The 19,456-nt window shown below is 53.1% G+C and overlaps 1 protein-coding gene across 5 annotated transcripts in view; it reads left to right on the top strand.

Annotated features, from left to right (window-relative positions):
• Positions 1–490: 490 nt before the first annotated feature.
• APEX1 (apurinic/apyrimidinic endodeoxyribonuclease 1) overlaps positions 491–19,456 on the top strand; it is a 34,468-nt gene continuing 15,502 nt past the window's right edge. For 4 of the 5 annotated variants that reach the window (XM_085523923.1, XM_085523924.1, XM_085523922.1 and 1 more), the window contains exons 1-2: positions 494–567; positions 13,225–13,379. In XM_085523923.1, the coding sequence (XP_085380049.1) occupies positions 528–567; positions 13,225–13,379 (195 nt within the window). In that variant the 5' untranslated portion in view covers positions 494–527. Of the gene's footprint in view, positions 568–13,224; positions 13,380–19,456 lie in introns of all 5 variants that reach the window. The other variant, XM_085523920.1, reaches the window with a different exon arrangement.

Raw genomic sequence — 19,456 nt, 5'->3', positions numbered from 1 at the left:
CGGTATCGCGGTGTCTCTATGCTCGACTTCCGGTCTTTTACCTTGTGACGTCACTTCCGGTCTGCTTGTCCTTTTCCTCACCGCTATTTTGTCCTTTTTCGTCTTTCTATCCCAACTTCCGGTCGGCGTTGACGTCACTTCCGCTTCCGCCCCATCCCCGCCGCCATGTTGTAGTTTTCCTCCCTTACTCCAGGTCTTTCCTCTCCCAGTGACGTCACTTCCGCTTCCGCCCCATCTCCGCCGCCATGTTGTAGTTTTCCGCTCCTCCTCCAAGTCCCTCCTTTTGCGTGACGTCACATCCGCTTTCGCCCCATCCCCGCCGCCATGTTGTAGTTTTCCTCCCGTACTCCATGTCCTTCCTCTCCCGGTGACGTCACTTCCGCTTCCGCCCCATCTCCGCCGCCATGTTGTAGTTTTTCTCTCCTCCCGCCTCTTCGCCGTGACGTCACTTCCGCTTCTCATCCTTGCGACGTCACTTCCGTTCCTCGAAGGCACTTCCGGCTTTCGGAGACACGAGGTGGAGCGGGATGCCGAAACGGGGCAGGAACCAGCAAGATGGCGGACAAGGTAACGGGGGGGGGGGAATGGGGGATATGGGGGGTATATGGGGCTCTATGGGGTGTCTGTGGGGCTCTATCGGGGGATATGGGTTGTGTATGGGGGTCTATGGGGCTCTATGGGGTGTCTATGGGGCTCTATGGGGGATGTAGGAGGATATGGGGCTCTATGGGGTTTCTATGGGGCTCTATGGTGTGTCTATGGGGCTCTATGGGGATTTATGGGGGATATGGGGGCATATGGGGTTTCTATGGGGCTCTATGGGGTGTCTATGGGGCTCTATGGGCTCTATGGGGTTGCAATGGGGCTCTATGGGGCTCTATGGGGTCTATGGGGTGTCTATGGGGCTCTATGGGGTGTTTATGGGGTGTCTATGGGGCCCTATGGGTTGTCTATGGGGCCCTATGGGGTGTCTATGGGGCTCTATGGGGTGTCTATGGGGCACTATGGGGTGTCTGTGGGGCTCTATGGTGGGATATGGGGGGATATGGGGTCTATAGGGGGATATGGGGACATATGGGGTTCCTATGGGGATCTATGGAGGGATATGGGGTGTCTATGGGGCTCTATGGGGCTTTATGGGGGATATGGGGGCATATGGGGTTTCTATGGGACTCTATGGAGGGATATGGGGCTCTATGGGCTCTGTGGGGTTTCTATGGGACTCTATGGGATGCTATGGGGTCTCTATGGGGCTCTGTGTGGCTCTATGGGGGGATATGGGTTGTGTATGGGGGTCTATGGGGCTCTATGGGGGGATATGGGGTCTCTATGGGGCACTATAGGGGGATATGGGTTGTCTATGGGGCTCTGTGGGGTGAATATGGGGCTCTATGGGGTGTCTATGGGGCTCTATGGGTTTCTATGGGGTGCCTATGGGGCTCTATGGTGTGTCTATGGGGCTCTATGGCGATTTATGGGGGATATGGGGGCATATGGGGTTTCTATGGGACTCTATGGGGACATATGGGGTGTCTATGGGGCTCTATGGGGCTTTATGGGGGATATGGGGCTCTATGGGGTTCCTATGGGACTCTATGGGGACATATGGGGTGTCTATGGGGCTCTATGGGGCTTTATGGGGGATATGGGGTTTCTATGGGACTCTATGGGGACATATGGGGTGTCTATGGGGCTCTATGGGGGGATGTAGGGGGATATGGGGCTCTATGGGGTTTCTATGGGACTCTATGGGGACATACGGGGCTCTATGGGGCTCTATGGGCTCTATGGGGTGTCTATGGGACTCTATGGGATGCTATGGGGTCTCTATGGGGCTCTGTGTGGCTCTATGGGGGGATATGGGTTGTGTATGGGGGTCTATGGGGCTCTATGGGGGGATATGGGGTTTCTATGGGGCACTATAGGGGGATATGGGGTGTCTATGGGGCTCTGTGGGGTGAATATGGGGCTCTATGGGGTGTCTATGGGGCTCTATGGGGTGTCTATGGGGCTCTATGGGTTTCTATGGGGTGCCTATGGGGCTCTATGGTGTGTCTATGGGGCTCTATGGGGATTTATGGGGGATATGGGGGCATATGGGGTTTCTATGGGGCTCTATGGGGTGTCTATGGGGCTCTATGGGCTCTATGGGGTTGCAATGGGGCTCTATGGAGTCTATGGGGTGTCTATGGGGCTCTATGGGGTGTTTATGGGGTGTCTATGGCTCTATGGGGTGTCTATGGGGCCCTATGGGGTGTCTATGGGGCTCTATGGGGTGTCTATGGGGCACTATGGGGTGTCTGTGGGGCTCTATGGTGGGATATGGGGGGATATGGGGTCTATGGGGGGATATGGGGACATATGGGGTTCCTATGGGGATCTATGGAGGGATATGGGGTGTCTATGGGGCTCTATGGGCTCTATGGGGTTGCAATGGGGCTCTATGGGGTCTATGGGGTGTTTATGGGGTGTCTATGGCTCTATGGGGTGTCTATAGAGCTCTATGGGGCCCTATGGGGCTCTATGGGGTGTCTATGGGGCACTATGGGGTGTCTATGGGGCTCTATGGGGTGTCTATGGGGCCCTATGGGGGGATATGGGGTGTCTATGGGGCTCTATGGGGTCTACAGGGCTCTATGGGGTGTCTATGGGGATCTATGGGGTTTATTGGGGGCATATGGGGTTTCTATGGGACTCTATGGGGACATATGGGGTGTCTATGGGGCTCTGTGGGGGGATGTAGGGGGATATGGGGCTCTATGGGGTTTCTATGGGACTCTATGGGGACATATGGGGTGTCTATTAGGCTCTATGGGGGGATGTAGGGGGATATGGGGCTCTATGGGGTTTCTATGGGACTCTATGGGGACATATGGGGTGTCTATTAGGCTCTATGGGGGGATGTAGGGGGATATGGGGCTATATGGGGTTTCTATGGGACTCTATGGGGGGATACGGGGCTCTATGGGGCTCTATGGGCTCTATGGGGTTTCTATGGGACTCTATGGGATGCTATGGGGTCTCTATGGGGCTCTGTGTGGCTCTATGGGGGGATATGGGTTGTGTATGGGGGTCTATGGGGCTCTATGGGGGGATATGGGGTCTCTATGGGGCGCTATAGGGGGATATGGGGTGCCTATGGGGCTCTATGGGGTGTCTATGGGGCTCTATGGGGTGTCTATGGGGATCTATGGGGTTTATTGGGGGCATATGGGGTTTCTATGGGACTCTATGGGGACATATGGGGTGTCTATGGGGCTCTGTGGGGGGATGTAGGTGGATATGGGGCTCTATGGGGTTTCTATGGGACTCTATGGGGACATATGGGGTGTCTATTAGGCTCTATGGGGGGATGTAGGGGGATATGGGGCTCTATGGGGTTTCTATGGGACTCTATGGGGACATATGGGGTGTCTATTAGGCTCTATGGGGGGATGTAGGGGGATATGGGGCTATATGGGGTTTCTATGGGACTCTATGGGGGGATACGGGGCTCTATGGGGCTCTATGGGCTCTATGGGGTTTCTATGGGACTCTATGGGATGCTATGGGGTCTCTATGGGGCTCTGTGTGGCTCTATGGGGGGATATGGGTTGTGTATGGGGGTCTATGGGGCTCTATGGGGGGATATGGGGCTCTATGGGGCACTATAGGGGGATATGGGGTGTCTATGGGGCTCTATGGGGTGTCTATGGGGCTCTATGGGTTTCTATGGGGTGCCTATGGGGCTCTATGGTGTGTCTATGGGGCTTTATGGGGGATATGGGGGCATATGGGGTTTCTATGGGACTCTATGGGGACATATGGGGTGTCTATGGGGCTCTATGGGGGGATGTAGGGGGATATGGGGCTCTATGGGGTTTCTATGGGACTCTATGGGGGGATATGGGGCTCTATGGGGTGTCTATGGGACTCTATGGGGACATATGGGGTGTCTATGGGGCTCTGTGGGGGGATGTAGGGGGATATGGGGCTCTATGGGGTTTCTATGGGACTCTATGGGATGCTATGGGGTCTCTATGGGGCTCTGTGGGGCTCTATGGGGGGATATGGGTTGTGTATGGGGTTTCTATGGGGCTCTATGGGGGGATATGGGGTCTCTATGGGGCACTATAGGGGGATATGGGGTGCCTATGGGGCTCTATGGGGTGTCTATGGGGCTCTATGGGTTTCTATGGGGTGCCTATGGGGCTCTATGGTGTGTCTATGGGGCTCTATGGGGCTTTATGGGGGATATGGGGGCATATGGGGTTTCTATGGGACTCTATGGGGACATATGGGGTGTCTATGGGGCTCTATGGGGGGATGTAGGGGGATATGGGGCTCTATGGGGTTTCTATGGGACTCTATGGGATGCTATGGGGTTTCTATGGGGCTCTGTGGGGCTCTATGGGGGGATATGGGTTGTGTATGGGGGTCTATGGGGCTCTATGGGGGGATATGGGGCTCTATGGGGCACTATAGGGGGATATGGGGTGTCTATGGGGCTCTATGGGGTGTCTATGGGGCTCTATGGGTTTCTATGGGGTGCCTATGGGGCTCTATGGTGTGTCTATGGGGCTTTATGGGGGATATGGGGGCATATGGGGTTTCTATGGGACTCTATGGGGACATATGGGGTGTCTATGGGGCTCTATGGGGGGATGTAGGGGGATATGGGGCTCTATGGGGTTTCTATGGGACTCTATGGGGGGATATGGGGCTCTATGGGGTGTCTATGGGACTCTATGGGGACATATGGGGTGTCTATGGGGCTCTGTGGGGGGATGTAGGGGGATATGGGGCTCTATGGGGTTTCTATGGGACTCTATGGGATGCTATGGGGCTCTGTGGGGCTCTATGGGGGGATATGGGTTGTGTATGGGGTTTCTATGGGGCTCTATGGGGGGATATGGGGTCTCTATGGGGCACTATAGGGGGATATGGGGTGTCTATGGGGCTCTATGGGGTGAATATGGGGCTCTATGGGGTGTCTATGGGGCTCTATGGGTTTCTATGGGGTGCCTATGGGGCTCTATGGGGCTTTATGGGGGATATGGGGGCATATGGGGTTCCTATGGGACTCTATGGGGACATATGGGGTGTCTATGGGGCTCTATGGGGGGATTTGGGGCTCTATGGGGGTTCTATGGGGTGTCTATGGGGGGATATGGGGTGTCTATGGGGCTCTGTGGGTTTCTATGGGGTGCCTATGGGGCTCTATGGGGCTTTATGGGGGATATGGGGGCATATAGGGTTTCTATGGGACTCTATGGGGACATATGGGGTGTCTATGGGGCTCTATGGGGGGATGTAGGGGGATATGGGCTCTATGGGGTGTCTATGGGACTCTATGGGATGCTATGGGGTCTCTATGGGGCTCTGTGTGGCTCTATGGGGGGATATGGGTTGTGTATGGGGGTCTATGGGGCTCTATGGGGGGATATGGGGTCTCTATGGGGCACTATAGGGGGATATGGGGTGTCTATGGGGCTCTATGGGGTGTCTATGAGGCTCTATGGGTTTCTATGGGGTGCCTATGGGGCTCTATGGGGTGTTTATGGGGCTCTATGGGGCTTTATGGGGGATATGGGGGCATATGGGGTTTCTATGGGGCTCTATGGGGTGTCTATGGGGCTCTATGGGCTCTATGGGGTTGCAATGGGGCTCTATGGGGTCTATGGGGTGTCTATGGGGCTCTATGGGGTGTTTATGGGGTGTCTATGGCTCTATGGGGTGTCTATAGAGCTCTATGGGGCCCTATGGGGCTCTATGGGGTGTCTATGGGGCCCTATGGGGGGATATGGGGTGTCTATGGGTCTCTATGGGGTCTACAGGGCTCTATGGGGTGTCTATGGGGATCTATGGGTTTCTATGGGGTGCCTATGGGGCTCTATGGTGTGTTTATGGGGCTCTATGGGGCTTTATGGGGGATATGGGGGCATATGGGGTTTCTATGGGACTCTATGGGGACATATGGGGTGTCTATGGGGCTCTATGGGGGGATGTAGGGGTATATGGGGTTCTATGGGGTTTCTATGGGACTCTATGGGGGGATACGGGGCTCTATGGGCTCTATGGGGTGTCTATGGGACTCTATGGGATGCTATGAGGTCTCTATGGGGCTCTGTGTGGCTCTATGGGGGGATATGGGTTGTGTATGGGGGTCTATGGGGCTCTATGGGGGGATATGGGGTCTCTATGGGGCGCTATAGGGGAATATGGGGTGTCTATGGGGTGAATATGGGGTGAATATGGGGCTCTATGGGGTGTCTATGGGGCTTTATGGGGGATATGGGGGCATATGGGGTTTCTATGGGGCTCTATGGGGTTTCTATGGGGCTCTATGGGGTGTCTATGGGGTTCTATGGGGTTGCAATGGGGCTCTATGGGGTCTATGGGGTGTCTGTGGGGCTCTATGGGGTGTTTATGGGGTGTCTATGGCTCTATGGGGTGTCTATAGAGCTCTATGGGGCCCTATGGGGTGTCTATGGGGCACTATGGGGTGTCTATGGGGCTCTATGGGGTGTCTATGGGGCCCTATGGGGGGATATGGGGTGTCTATGGGGCTCTATGGGGTCTCTATGGGGTCTACAGGGCTCTATGGGGTGTCTGTGGGGATCTATGGGGTTTATTCGGGGCATATGGGGTTTCTATGGGACTCTATGGGGACATATGGGGTGTCTATAGGGCTCTATGGGGGGATGTAGGGGGATATGGGGCTCTATGGGGTTTCTATGGGACTCTATGGGGGGATACGGGGCTCTATGGGGCTCTATGGGCTCTATGGGGTGTCTATGGGGCTCTATGGGATGCTATGGGGTCTCTATGGGGTCTCTATGGGGCTCTGTGGGGGGATATGGGTTGTGTATGGGGGTCTATGGGGCTCTATGGGGGGATATGGGGTCTCTATGGGGCACTATAGGGGAATATGGGGTGTCTATGGGGCTCTATGGGGTGAATATGGGGCTCTATGGGGTGTCTATGGGGCTCTATGGGTTTCTATGGGGTGCCTATGGGGCTCTATGGTGTGTCTATGGGGCTCTATGGGGCTTTATGGGGGATATGGGGGCATATGGGGTTTCTATGGGGTGCCTATGGGGCTCTATGGTGTGTCTATGGGGCTCTATGGGGAATGTAGGGGGATATGGGGCTCTATGGGGTTTCTATGGGACTCTATGGGATGCTATGGGGTCTCTATGGGGCTCTGTGGGGCTTTATGGGGGGATATGGGTTGTGTATGGGGGGCTATGGGGCTCTATGGGGGGATATGGGGTCTCTATGGGGCACTATAGGGGGATATGGGGTGTCTATGGGGCTCTATGGGGTGAATATGGGGCTCTATGGGGTGTCTATGGGGCTCTATGGGTTTCTATGGGGTGCCTATGGGGCTCTATGGTGTGTCTATGGGGCTCTATGGGGATTTATGGGGGATATGGGGGCATATGGGGTTTCTATGGGGCTCTATGGGGTGTCTATGGGGCTCTATGGGGTGTCTATGGGGCTCTATGGGGTTGCAATGGGGCTCTATGGGGCTCTATGGGGTCTATGGGGTGTCTATGGGGCTCTATGGGGTGTTTATGGGGTGTCTATGGCTCTATGGGGTGTCTATAGAGCTCTATGGGGCTCTATGGGGTGTCTATGGGGCACTATGGGGTGTCTATGGGGCTCTATGGGGTGTCTATGGGGTCTACAGGGCTCTATGGGGTGTCTATGGGGATCTATGGGGTTTATTCGGGGCATATGGGGTTTCTATGGGACTCTGTGGGGACATATGGGGTGTCTATGGGGCTCTATGGGGGATGTAGGGGGATATGGGGCTCTATGGGGTTTCTATGGGACTCTATGGGGGGATATGGGGCTCTATGGGCTCTATGGGGTGTCTATGGGGCTCTATGGCGATCTATGGGGGGATATGGCGTGTCTATGGAGCACTATGGGGGGATATGGGTTGTGTATGGGGATCTATGGGGCTCTATGGGGTTTCTATGGGGCTCTATGAGGGGATGTGGGGCTCTATGGGGGATATGGGGTTTCAATGGGGTGTCTATGGGGCTCTATGGGGGGATATGGGTTTTCTGTGGGGCTCTATGGGGATCAATGGGGTGTCTATAGGATGTCTATGGGGGGATATGGGGTTTCTATGGGGACATATGGGGTGTCTATGGGGCCCTATGGGGCTCTATGTGATGTCTATGGGGTTCTATGGGGGGATATGGGGCGCTATGGGGTGTCTATGGGGCTCTATGGGGTGTCTATGGGGGGATATGGGGCGCTATGGGGTGTCTATGGGGTGATATGGGGGATATGGGGCTCTGTGGGGTGTCTATGGGGGGGTATTGGGTGTCTATGGGCCTCTATGGGCTCTATGGTATGCCTATGGGGCTCTATGGGGCTCTATGGGGTGTCTATGGGGCTCTATGGGGGTATATGGTGTCTCTATGGGGCTCTATGGGGGGATATTGGGTGTTTATGGGGGATATGGGGAGCTATGGGGCTCTATGGGGTGTCTATGGGGCTCTATGGGGTTCTATGGGGTCTGTGGGGTCTCTATGGGGACCTACGGGGCTCTATGGGGTCTGTGAGGCTCTATGGGATGTCTATGGGGGGATATGGGGTCCATGGGGCTCTATGGGGTGTCTATGGGGACGTATGGGGTGTCTATGGGCCTCTATAGGGGGATATGGGGTTTCTATGGGGCTCTATGGGGTCTATGGGGCTCTGTGGGGGGATATAGGGTGTGTATGGGGATCTGTGGGGCTCTATGGGGTCATATGGAATCTCTATGGGGTCTATGGGGAGCTATGGGGCTTTATGGGGTGTCTATGGGGCTCTATGGGGTGTCTGTGGGGCTCTATGGGGACCTATGGGGTCTCTGTGGGGCTGTATGGGGGGATATGGGGCTCTATGGGTGTCTGTGGGGGGATATGGGGTGTCTGTGGGGCACTATGGGGGGATATGGGGTGTCTATGGGGACATATGGGGTTTCTATGGGGCTCTGTGGGGGGATATGGGGCTCTATGGGGTGTCTATGGGGCTCTATGGGGTCTCTATGGGGCTCTATGGGGTCTCTATGGGGTGTCTATGGGGGGATATGGGGCTCTATGGGGTTTCTATGGGGCACTATGGGGGGATATGGGGTGTGTATGGGGCTCTATGGGGGGATATGGGGCTCTATGCGGTATCTGTGGGGTTCTATGGGGTGTCTAGGGGGGATATTGGGGCTCTATGGGGTCTATGGGGTCTCTATGGGGCTCTATGGGGTCTATGGGGCTTTATGGGGTGTCTATGGGGCTCTATGGGGGTATATGGGGTGTGTATGGAGAACTATGGGGTCTATGGGTGTCTATGGGGACCTATGGGGTTCTATGGGGGCCTATGGGGTCTCTATGGGGTCTCTATGGGGTCTCTATGGGATCTATGGGGTCTATGGGGTGTCTATGGGGTCTATGGGGCCTATGGGGTCTCTATGGGGTCTATGGGGGGTCTATGGGGTCTATGGGGCCTATGGGGCTCTATGGGGTCTATGGGGTTTCTATGGGACTCTATGGGGGGATATGGGGAGATATAGGGTGTCTATGGGGGGTATATGGGGGGATATGGGGTTTCTATGGGGCTCTATAGGGGGATATGGGGCTCTATGGGGTCTATGGGGTGTCTGTCTATGGGGTCTATGGGGCTCTATGGGTCTCTATGGGGCCTATGGGGCTCTATGGGGTCTATGGGGTTTCTATGGGACTCTATGGGGGGATATGGGGAGATATAGGGTGTCTATGGGGAGTATATGGGGGGATATGGGGTTTCTATGGGGCTCTATAGGGGGATATGGGGTTATATGGGGACATATGGGGTGACTGTGGGGCTCTATGGGGTGTCTATGGGGCTCTATGGGTTGTCTATGGGGTTATATGGGGTTTCTATGGGGCTCTATGGGGTGTCTATGGGGCTCTGTGGGGGGATATGGGGCTCTATGGGGTTTCTATGGGGCTCTATGGGGGGATATGGGAAGATATAGGGTGTCTATGGGGGGTATATGGGGGGATATGGGGCTCTATGGGGTCTCTTTGGGGGGATATGGGGTCTCTATGTGGTGTCTATGGGGCTCTATGGGGTCTATGGGGTTTCTATGGGACTCTATGGGGGGATATGGGGAGATATAGGGTGTCTATGGGGGATATGGGGAGATATGGGTCTCTATGGGGGGATATGGGTCTCTATGGGGTCTCTATGGGGCTCTATGGGGGGATATGGGGAGATATAGGGTGTCTATGGGGGGTATATGGTTGGATATGGGTCTCTATGGGGGGATATGGGGAGCTATGGGGTGTCTATGGGGGGATATGGGGTGTCTATGGGGCTCTATGGGGTCTATGGGGTGTCTGTCTATGGGGTCTGTGGGGCTCTATGGGTCTCTATGGGGCCTATGGGGCTCTGTGGGGAGCTATGGGGTTTCTATGGGATCTATGGGGTCTCCATGGGGTTTCTATGGGATCTATGGGATCTATGGGGTTTCTATGGGATCTATGGGGCCCCTATGTGTCCCTATGGGTTCTATGGGGTCTCTGTGAGTCTCTGTGGGGTCTATAGGGTTTCTATGGGCCCCTATGTGATTTATGGGGTCTATGGGTCTCTGTGTGTCCCTATTGGGGTCTATGGGATCTATGGGGTTTCTATGGGATTTATAGGGTCTCAATGGTATCTATGGGTCTCTATGGGGTCTCTGTGGGATCCATTGCCTCTATGGGGTCTCTGTGTGTCCCTATGGGATCTTTGGGGTCTCTATGGGATCTATGGGGTCTGTGGGTCTCTATGTATCGCTATGGGGTCTCTATGGGATCTATGGGGTCTGTGGGTCTCTATGTATCCCTATGGGGTCTCTATGGGATTTATGGGGTCTGTATGGGGTCTGTGGGTCTCTATGTATCCCTATGGGGTCTCTATGGGATCTATGGGGTCTCTATGGGATCTTTGGGGTCTCTATGGGATCTATGGGGTCTATGGGTCTCTATGTATCCCTATGGGATCTATGGGGTCTGTTGGTCTCTATGTATCCCTATGGGGTCTCTATGGGATCTATGGGGTCTCTATGGGATCTATGGGGTCTATGGGTCCCTATGTATCCCTATGGGTCTCTATGGGATCTATGGGGTTTCTATGGGATCTATAGGATCTATAGGGTTTCTATGGGATCTATGGGGTCTCTATGGGTCTCTATGGGATCTATGGGGTCTCTATGGGATCTATGGGGTCTATGGGGTCTCTGTATCCCTATGGGGTCTCTATGGTATCTATGGGGTTTCTATGAGATCTATGGGGTTTCTATGTGTCCCTATGGGGTCTATGGGATCTATGGGGTTTCTATGGGTCCCTATGTGATTTATGGGGTCTCTATGGGATCTATGGGGTTTCTATGGGTCCCTATGTAATTTATGGGGTCTCTATGGGATCTATGGGGTTTCTATGGGTCCCTATGGGGTCTATGGGATCTATGGGGTTTCTATGGGATCTATGGGGTCTCTATGTGTCCCTATGGGGTCTATGGGATCTATGGGGTTTCTATGGGTCCCTATGTGATTTATGGGGTCTCTATGGGATCTATGGGGTTTCTATGGGTCCCTATGTAATTTATGGGGTCTCTATGGGATCTATGGGGTTTCTATGGGTCCCTATGGGGTCTATGGGATCTATGGGGTTTCTATGGGATCTATGGGGTCTCTATGTGTCCCTATGGGGTCTATGGGATCTATGGGGTTTCTATGCGTCCCTATGTGATCTATGGGGTTTCTATGGGATCTATGGGGTCTGTGGTTCTCTATGTATTCCTATGGGGTCTCTATGGGATCTATGGGGTTTCTATGGGATCTATGGGGTCTCTATGGGTCCCTATGTGATTTATGGGGTCTCTGTGTCGCTATGGGGTCTATGGGATCTATGGGGTTTCTATGTGTCCCTATGTGATTTATGGGGTCTCTATGGGATCTATGGGGTCTATGGGTCTCTATGTATCCCTATGGGGTCTCTATGGGATCTATGGGGTCTCTATGTGATTTATGGGTTCTCTATGTGTCCCTATGGTATCTATGGGGTCTCTATGGGTCTCTATGGCAGAGGGCGTGGAGTCGAAGCGCGGCGCGTGTGGGGCGGCCCTATATGAGGATCCGCCATTGGGGCTTCTATCCCCATATGTGATCTATGGGGTCTCTATGGGATCTATGGGGTCTATGGGATCTATGGGGTCTCTATGAGATCTATGGGGTCTATGGGTTTTCTATGGGATTTATGGGGTCTCTATGTGTCCCTATGGGGTCTCTATGGGATCTATGGGGTTTCTATGGGCCCCTATGTGATTTATGGGGTCTCTATGTGACCCTATGGGGTCTCTATGGGATCTATGGGGTCTATGGGTCTCTATGTATCCCTATGGGTCTCTATGTGTCCCTATGGGGTCTCTATGGGATCTATGGGGTCTATGGGTCTCTATGTATCCCGATGGGTCTCTGTGTGTCCCTATGGGGTCTCTATGGGATCTATGGGGTCTATGGGTCTCTATGTATCTCTATGGGTCTCTATGTGTCCCTATGGGATCTATGGGGTTCTATGTGTCCCTATGGGGTCTATGGGATCTATGGGGTCTCTATGGGTCCCTATGGTGTCTATGGGATCTATGGGGTTTCTATGTGTCCCTATGTGATTTATGGGGTCTCTGTGTGTCCCTATGGGATCTATAGGATCTATGGGGTCTCTATGGGATCTTTGGGGTCTCTATGTGTCCTTATGGGGTGTGTATGGGATCTATGGGGTTTCTATGGGTCCCTATGTGATTTATGGGGTTTCTATGGGTCCCTATGTGATTTATGGGGTCTATGGGATCTATGGGGTTTCTATGGGTCCCTATGTGATTTATGGGGTCTCTATGGGATCTATGGGTCTCTATGTGTCCCTATGGGGTCTCTATGTGTCCCTATGTGATTTATGGGGTCTATGGGATCTATGGGGTCTATATGGGATCTATGGGGTCTATATGGGATCTATGGGGTCTATATGGGATTTATGGGATCTATGGGGTTTCTATGGGTCCCTATGGGGTCTATGGGATCTATGGGGTCTCTGTGTGTCCCTATGGGATCTATGGGGTCTCTGTGTGTCCCTATGGGGTCTATAGGATCTATGGGGTCTCTATGTGATTTATGGGGTCTCTATGGGTCCCTATGGTATCTATGGGGTCTCTATGGGTCTCTATGGCAGAGGGCGTGGAGTCGAAGCGGGGCGCGTGTGGGGCGGCCCTATATGAGGATCCGCCATTGAGGGAAAGCACGAGAGACGGGCGGCCCTACAACTGGAAGGTGACGTCCTGGAACGTGGATGGGGTCAGAGCCTGGGTGCGCAAAGGGGGAATACAGGTAAATCCTATAGAGCTTATATGGGATTTGTAGGGTTATGGGGTCTCTATGGGGTTCTATGGAGTTTATATGGGGTTATGGGGTCTCTATGGGGCTTTATGGGGTTTATGGAGTTTATATGGGGTTATGGGTCTCTATGGGGCTTTATGGGGTCTCTATGGTTCTTTATGGGGTCTATGGAGTCTATGGGATACGGGATCTATGGGGTCAATAGGGTTATGGGGTCTCTATGGGGCCCTATGGGGTCTCTATGGGTCTCTATGGGGTCTCTATGGGGTTATAGGATAGATATGGGGTTATGGGGTCTCTATGAGGTCTCTATGGGGTCAATGGGGTCTCTATGTGGTCAGTGGGGTCTCTATGGGGTCCTGTGGGGCTCTATGGGATCTATGGGGTCCTATGGGGTCTCTATGGGGTTTTATGGGGTGGATACGGGCGGCCCTACAACTGGAAGGTGACGTCCTGGAACGTGGATGGGGTCAGAGCCTGGGTGCGCAAAGGGGGAATACAGGTAAATCTATGGGGTTATAGGGCTTTTATGGGGTTTATAGGGTCTATATGGGATTATAGGGTCCCTATGGGGTCTCTATGGGGCTCTATGGGGTCTCTGTGGGCCTCTATGGGGTCTCTATGGGGTTAATAGGGTTATGGGGTCTCTATGGGGTTATGGGGTCTATAGGGTCTCTATGGGGTCTATATGGGGTCTATGGGGTCTATGGGTCTCTGTGGGGTCAATGGGGTCTCTATGGGGCTCTATGGGGTTATGGGGTCTATAGGGTCTCTATGGGGTCTCTATGGGATCTATGGGGTCTATGGGTCTCTATGGGGGCTCTATGGGGTTCTAGGATAGATATGGGGTTATGGGGTATCTATGAGGTCTCTATGGGGTCCTATGGGTCTCTATGGGGTATATGGGTCTCTATGGGGCTCTATGGGGTCTCTGTGGGTTTCTATGGGGTTATGGGGTCTATAGGGTCTCTATGGGTCTTCATGGATTCTATAGGGTCACTATGGGGTCTCTATGGGGTCTATAGGGTTACTATGGGGTTTCAGTGAGGCTCTATGGGTCTCTATGGGTCTCTGTGGGGTTTCTATAGGGCTCTATGGGGTCTCTATGGGCTCTATGGGTCCCTATGGGTCTCTATGGGTCCCTATGGGTCTCTATGGGTCTCTATGGGTCCCTATGGGTCTCTATGGGGTCTCTATGGGGTTTCTATGGGCTCTATGGGTCTCTATGGGGTTATGGGGTGGATACGGGCGGCCCTACAACTGGAAGGTGACGTCCTGGAACGTGGATGGGGTCAGAGCCTGGGTGCGCAAAGGGGGAATACAGGTAAATCTATGGGGTTTTTATAGGGTCTATGGGGTTTATATGGGATTATAGGGTTCCTATGGGGTCTATGGGGTCTCTATGGGGCTCTATGGGGTCTCTATGGGTCCCTATGGGTCTCTATGGGTCCCTTTGGGTCTCTACGGGTCTCTATGGGTCCCTTTGGGTCTCTATGGGGTCTCTATGGGTCCCTATGGGTCTCTATGGGGTCTCTATGGGTCCCTATGGGTCCCTATGGGGTCTCTATGGGTCCCTATGGGGTTATGGGGTGGATACGGGCGGCCCTACAACTGGAAGGTGACGTCCTGGAACGTGGATGGGGTCAGAGCCTGGGTGCGCAAAGGGGGAATACAGGTAAATCTATGGGGTTTTTATAGGGTCTATGGGGTTTATATGGGATTATAGGGTTCCTATGGGGTCTATGGGGTCTCTATGGGCCTCTATGGGGTCTCTATGGGGTTAATAGGGTTATGGGGTCTCTATGGGGCTCTATGGGGTCTATGGGGTCTATATGGGATTATAGGGTCCCTATGGGGTCTATGGGGTTCTATGGGGTCTCTATGGAGTTAATAGGGTTCTGGGGTCTCTATGGGTCTCTATGGGGTCTCTATGGGGTTATAGGATAGATATGGGGTTATGGGGTCTCTATGAGGTCTTTATGGGGTCTATGGGTCTCTATGGGGTCTATGGGGTCTCTATGGGGTTAATAGGGTTATGGGGTCTCTATGGGGCTCTATGGGGTCTATAGGGTCTCTAAGGGGGCTCTATGGGGCTCTATGGGGTTATGGGGTCTATAGGGTCTCTATGGGTATTCCTGGGATCTATAGGGTCACTATGGGGTGGATATGGGGTCTCTATGGGGCTCTATGGGGTCTATGGATCTCTATGGGGCTCTATGGGGTCTATAGGGTCTCTATGGGTCTTCATGGATTCTATAGGGTCACTATGGGGTTATGGGGTCTCTATGGGGCTCTATGGAGTCTCTATGGCGTCTCTATGGGTCTCTATGGGGTCTATAGGTCTCTATGGGGTTATGGGTTCTATGGGTCTCTATGGAGTTATGGGGTCTCTATGGGACCCTATGGGGTCTCTATGGGTCTCTATGGGTCCCTATGGGGCTCTGTGGGGTTATGGGGTCTCAGTGGGTCTCTATGGGTCCCTATGGGTCTCTATGGGTCTCTATGGGGTTATGGGGTGGATACGGGCGGCCCTACAACTGGAAGGTGACGTCCTGGAACGTGGATGGGGTCAGAGCCTGGGTGCGCAAAGGGGGAATACAGGTAAATCCTATAGAGCTTATATGGGATTTATGGGGTCTGTGGGGTTTATATGGGATTATAGGGTCTCTATGAGTCTCTATGGGGTCTCTATGGGGTTAATAGGGTTATGGGGTCTCTATGGGGCTCTATGGGGTCTCTATGGGCTCTATGGGGCTCTATGGGTCTCAATGGGGTCTATGGGGCTCTATGGGTCTCAATGGGGTCTATGAGTCTCTATGGGGTCCTATGGGGCTCTATGGGGTCTCTGTGGGCCTCTATCGGGTCTCTATGGGGTTAATAGGGTTATGGGGTCTCTATGGGGCTCTATGGGGTCTCTGGGGTTAATAGGGTTATGGGGTCTCTATGGGGCTCTATGGGGTCTATAGCATCTCTATGGGGTTAATAGGGTTATGGGGTCTCTATGGGGCTCTATGGGGTCTCTGTGGGGTTAATAGGGTTATGGGGTTTCTATGGGGTCTCTATGGGGTCTGTGGGTCTCAATGAGGCTCTATGGGGTCTCTATGAGCCTCTATGGGCTTATGGGGGCTCTATGGGGTTTCTATGGGTCTTTATGGGGTTATGGGGTCTATAGGGTCTCTATGGGTCTTCATGGGGCTCTATGGGGTTATGGGGTCTATGGGGCTCTGTGGGTCGCTATGGGGTTATGGGGTCTATAGGGTTTCTATGGGTCTCTATGGGGTCTCTATGGGTCCCTATGGGTCTCTATGGGGTCTGTGGGTCTCTATGGGTCCCTATGGGGTCTCTATGGGTCTCTATGGGGTTATGGGGTGGATACGGGCGGCCCTACAACTGGAAGGTGACGTCCTGGAACGTGGATGGGGTCAGAGCCTGGGTGCGCAAAGGGGGAATACAGGTAAATCTATGGGGTTTTTATAGGGTCTATAGGGTCTGTGGGGTCTATATGGGATTATAGGGTCCCTATGGGGTCTATGGGGTCTCTATGGGGTTAATAGGGTTATGGGGTCTCTATGGGGCTCTATGGGGTCTCTGCGGGGTTTCTATAGGGCTCTATGGGGTCTCTATGGGGCTCTATGGGGTCTATGGGGTTTATATGGGATTATAGGGTCTCTATGAGGTCTATGGGGCTCTATGGGGTCTCTGTGGGGTCTATGAGATCTCTATGGGGTTATAGGATGGGTATGGGATCTATGGGGTCAATACGGTTATGGGGTCTCTATGGGGTTATAGGATAGATATGGGGTTATGGGGTCTCTATGAGGTCTCTATGAGGCTCTATGGGGTTTCTATGGGGTTAATAGGGTTATGGGGTCTCTATGGGGTCTCTATGGGCTCTATGTGTCTCTATGGGTCTATAGGGTTTCTATGGGGTTATGGGGTCTCTATGGTTCTCTATGGGGTTATGGGGTCTCTATGGAGCCCTATGGAGTCTCTATGGGTCCCTATGGGGCTCTATGGGTCACTATGGGGATCTATGGGTCTCTATGGGGTTATGGGGTGGATACGGGCGGCCCTACAACTGGAAGGTGACGTCCTGGAACGTGGATGGGGTCAGAGCCTGGGTGCGCAAAGGGGGAATACAGGTAAATCTATGGGGTTATATGGGATTTATGGGGTTTTATGGGTTTTTATGGGGTCTATATGGGATTATAGGGTCCCTATGGGGTCTATGGGGTCTCTATGGGGCTCTATGGGATCTATGGGTCTTAATGGGGCTCTATGGAGTCTCTATGGGGTTAATAGGGTTATGGGGCTCTATGGGGTCTCTGTGGGGTCTATAGGGTTACTATGGGGTCTCAATGAGGCTCTATGGGTCTCTATGGGTCTCTGCAGGGTTTCTATAGGGCTCTATGGGGTCTCAGTGAGGCTCTATGGGGTCTATGGGGTCTCTGTGGGGTCTACAGCGTCTCTATGGGGTTAGTAGGGTTATGGGGTCTCTATGGGGCTCTATGGGGTCTCTATGGGGTCTCTATGGGGTTATAGGATAGATATGGGGTTATGGGGTCTCTATGAGGTCTCTATGGGGCTCTATGGGGTCTCTATGGGGTTAATAGGGTTATGGGGTCTCTATGGGGTTCTATGGCGTTTCTATGGGGTTAATAGGGTCTCTATGGGGTCTATATGGGGTCTATGGGGCTCTATGGGGTCTATATGGGATCTATGGGTCTTAATGGGTCTCTATGGGGTCTCTATGGGTCTCTATGGGTCTTCATGGGATCTATAGGGTCTCTATGGGGTCTCTATGGGGCTCTATGGGGTCTATGGGATCTCTATGGGTCTTCATGGATTCTATAGGGTCACTATGGGGTTATGGGGTCTATAGGGTCTCTATGGGGTCTCTATGGGGTCTCTATGGGGCTCTGTGGGGTCTATAGGGTTACTATGGGGTCTCAGTGAGGATCTATGGGTCTCTGTGGGTCTCTGCGGGGTTTCTATAGGGCTCTATGGGGTCTCTATGGGATCTATGGGGTCTCTATGGGTCTCTGTGGGTCCCTATGGGGTTATGGGGTGGATACGGGCGGCCCTACAACTGGAAGGTGACGTCCTGGAACGTGGATGGGGTCAGAGCCTGGGTGCGCAAAGGGGGAATACAGGTAAATCCTATAGAGCTTATATGGGATTTATGGGGTCTGTGGGGTTTATGGGGTTTATATGGGATTATAGGGTCTCTATGGGGTCTCTATGGGGTTTTAGGATGGATATGGCGTTATGGGGTTTCTATGAGGTTCTGAGGTCTCTATGGGGTCTATGGGGTTGCTGTGGGATCTATGGGGCTCTATGGGGTTCATGGGGCTCTATGGGGTCTCTATGGGTCTCAATGAGGCTCTATGGGGTCTCTATGGGGTTATAGGTTGGATATGGGGTTATGGGGTCTCTATGGGGTTTCTATGGGGTCTATAGGGTCTCTATGGGGTCAGTGAAGTTAATTGGGTTAATGGGGTCTTTATGGGGGTCTATGGGGTCTCTGTGGGTTTCTATGGGTCTCTATGGGGTTTTATGGGGTCTATGGGGTTCTATGGAGTTTTTATGGGGTCTCTATGGGGCTTTATGGGGTCTCTATGGTTCTTTATGGGGTCTATGGAGTCTCTATGGGGTTATAGGATGGATACAGGATCTATGGGGTCAATTGGGTTAGGGGGTCTTTATGGGTCTCTATGGGGTTAAAGAGTAGATATGGGATCTATGGGGTCAATTGGGTTATGGGGTCTCTATGGGGTCTCTATGGGGTTATAGGATGGATATGGGGTTATGGGGTCTCTATGAGGTCAGTGGGGTCTCTATAGGGTCCTATGGGGCTCTAAAGGAATCAATGGGGCTCTATGTGTCTCTATGGGTCTATAGGGTTTCTATGGGGTTATGGGGTCTCTATGGGGTCTCTATGGGGCTCTATGGGGTCTCTATGAGGTCTATGGGGCTCTATGGGGTCTTTGTGGGTTTCTGTGGGTCTCTATGGGGTTATGGGGTCTATAGGGTCTCTATGGGTCTTCATGGATTCTATAGGGTCACTA

The sequence above is a fragment of the Coturnix japonica genome, chromosome 25, assembly GCF_054131305.1.
Source record: "Coturnix japonica strain WE chromosome 25, WE-NBRP24, whole genome shotgun sequence".
In the NCBI taxonomy this organism is placed as follows: domain Eukaryota; kingdom Metazoa; phylum Chordata; class Aves; order Galliformes; family Phasianidae; genus Coturnix; species Coturnix japonica.
Note: the sequence above shows the minus strand (reverse complement) of the source record. Positions and strands in the feature narration are given on the sequence as shown.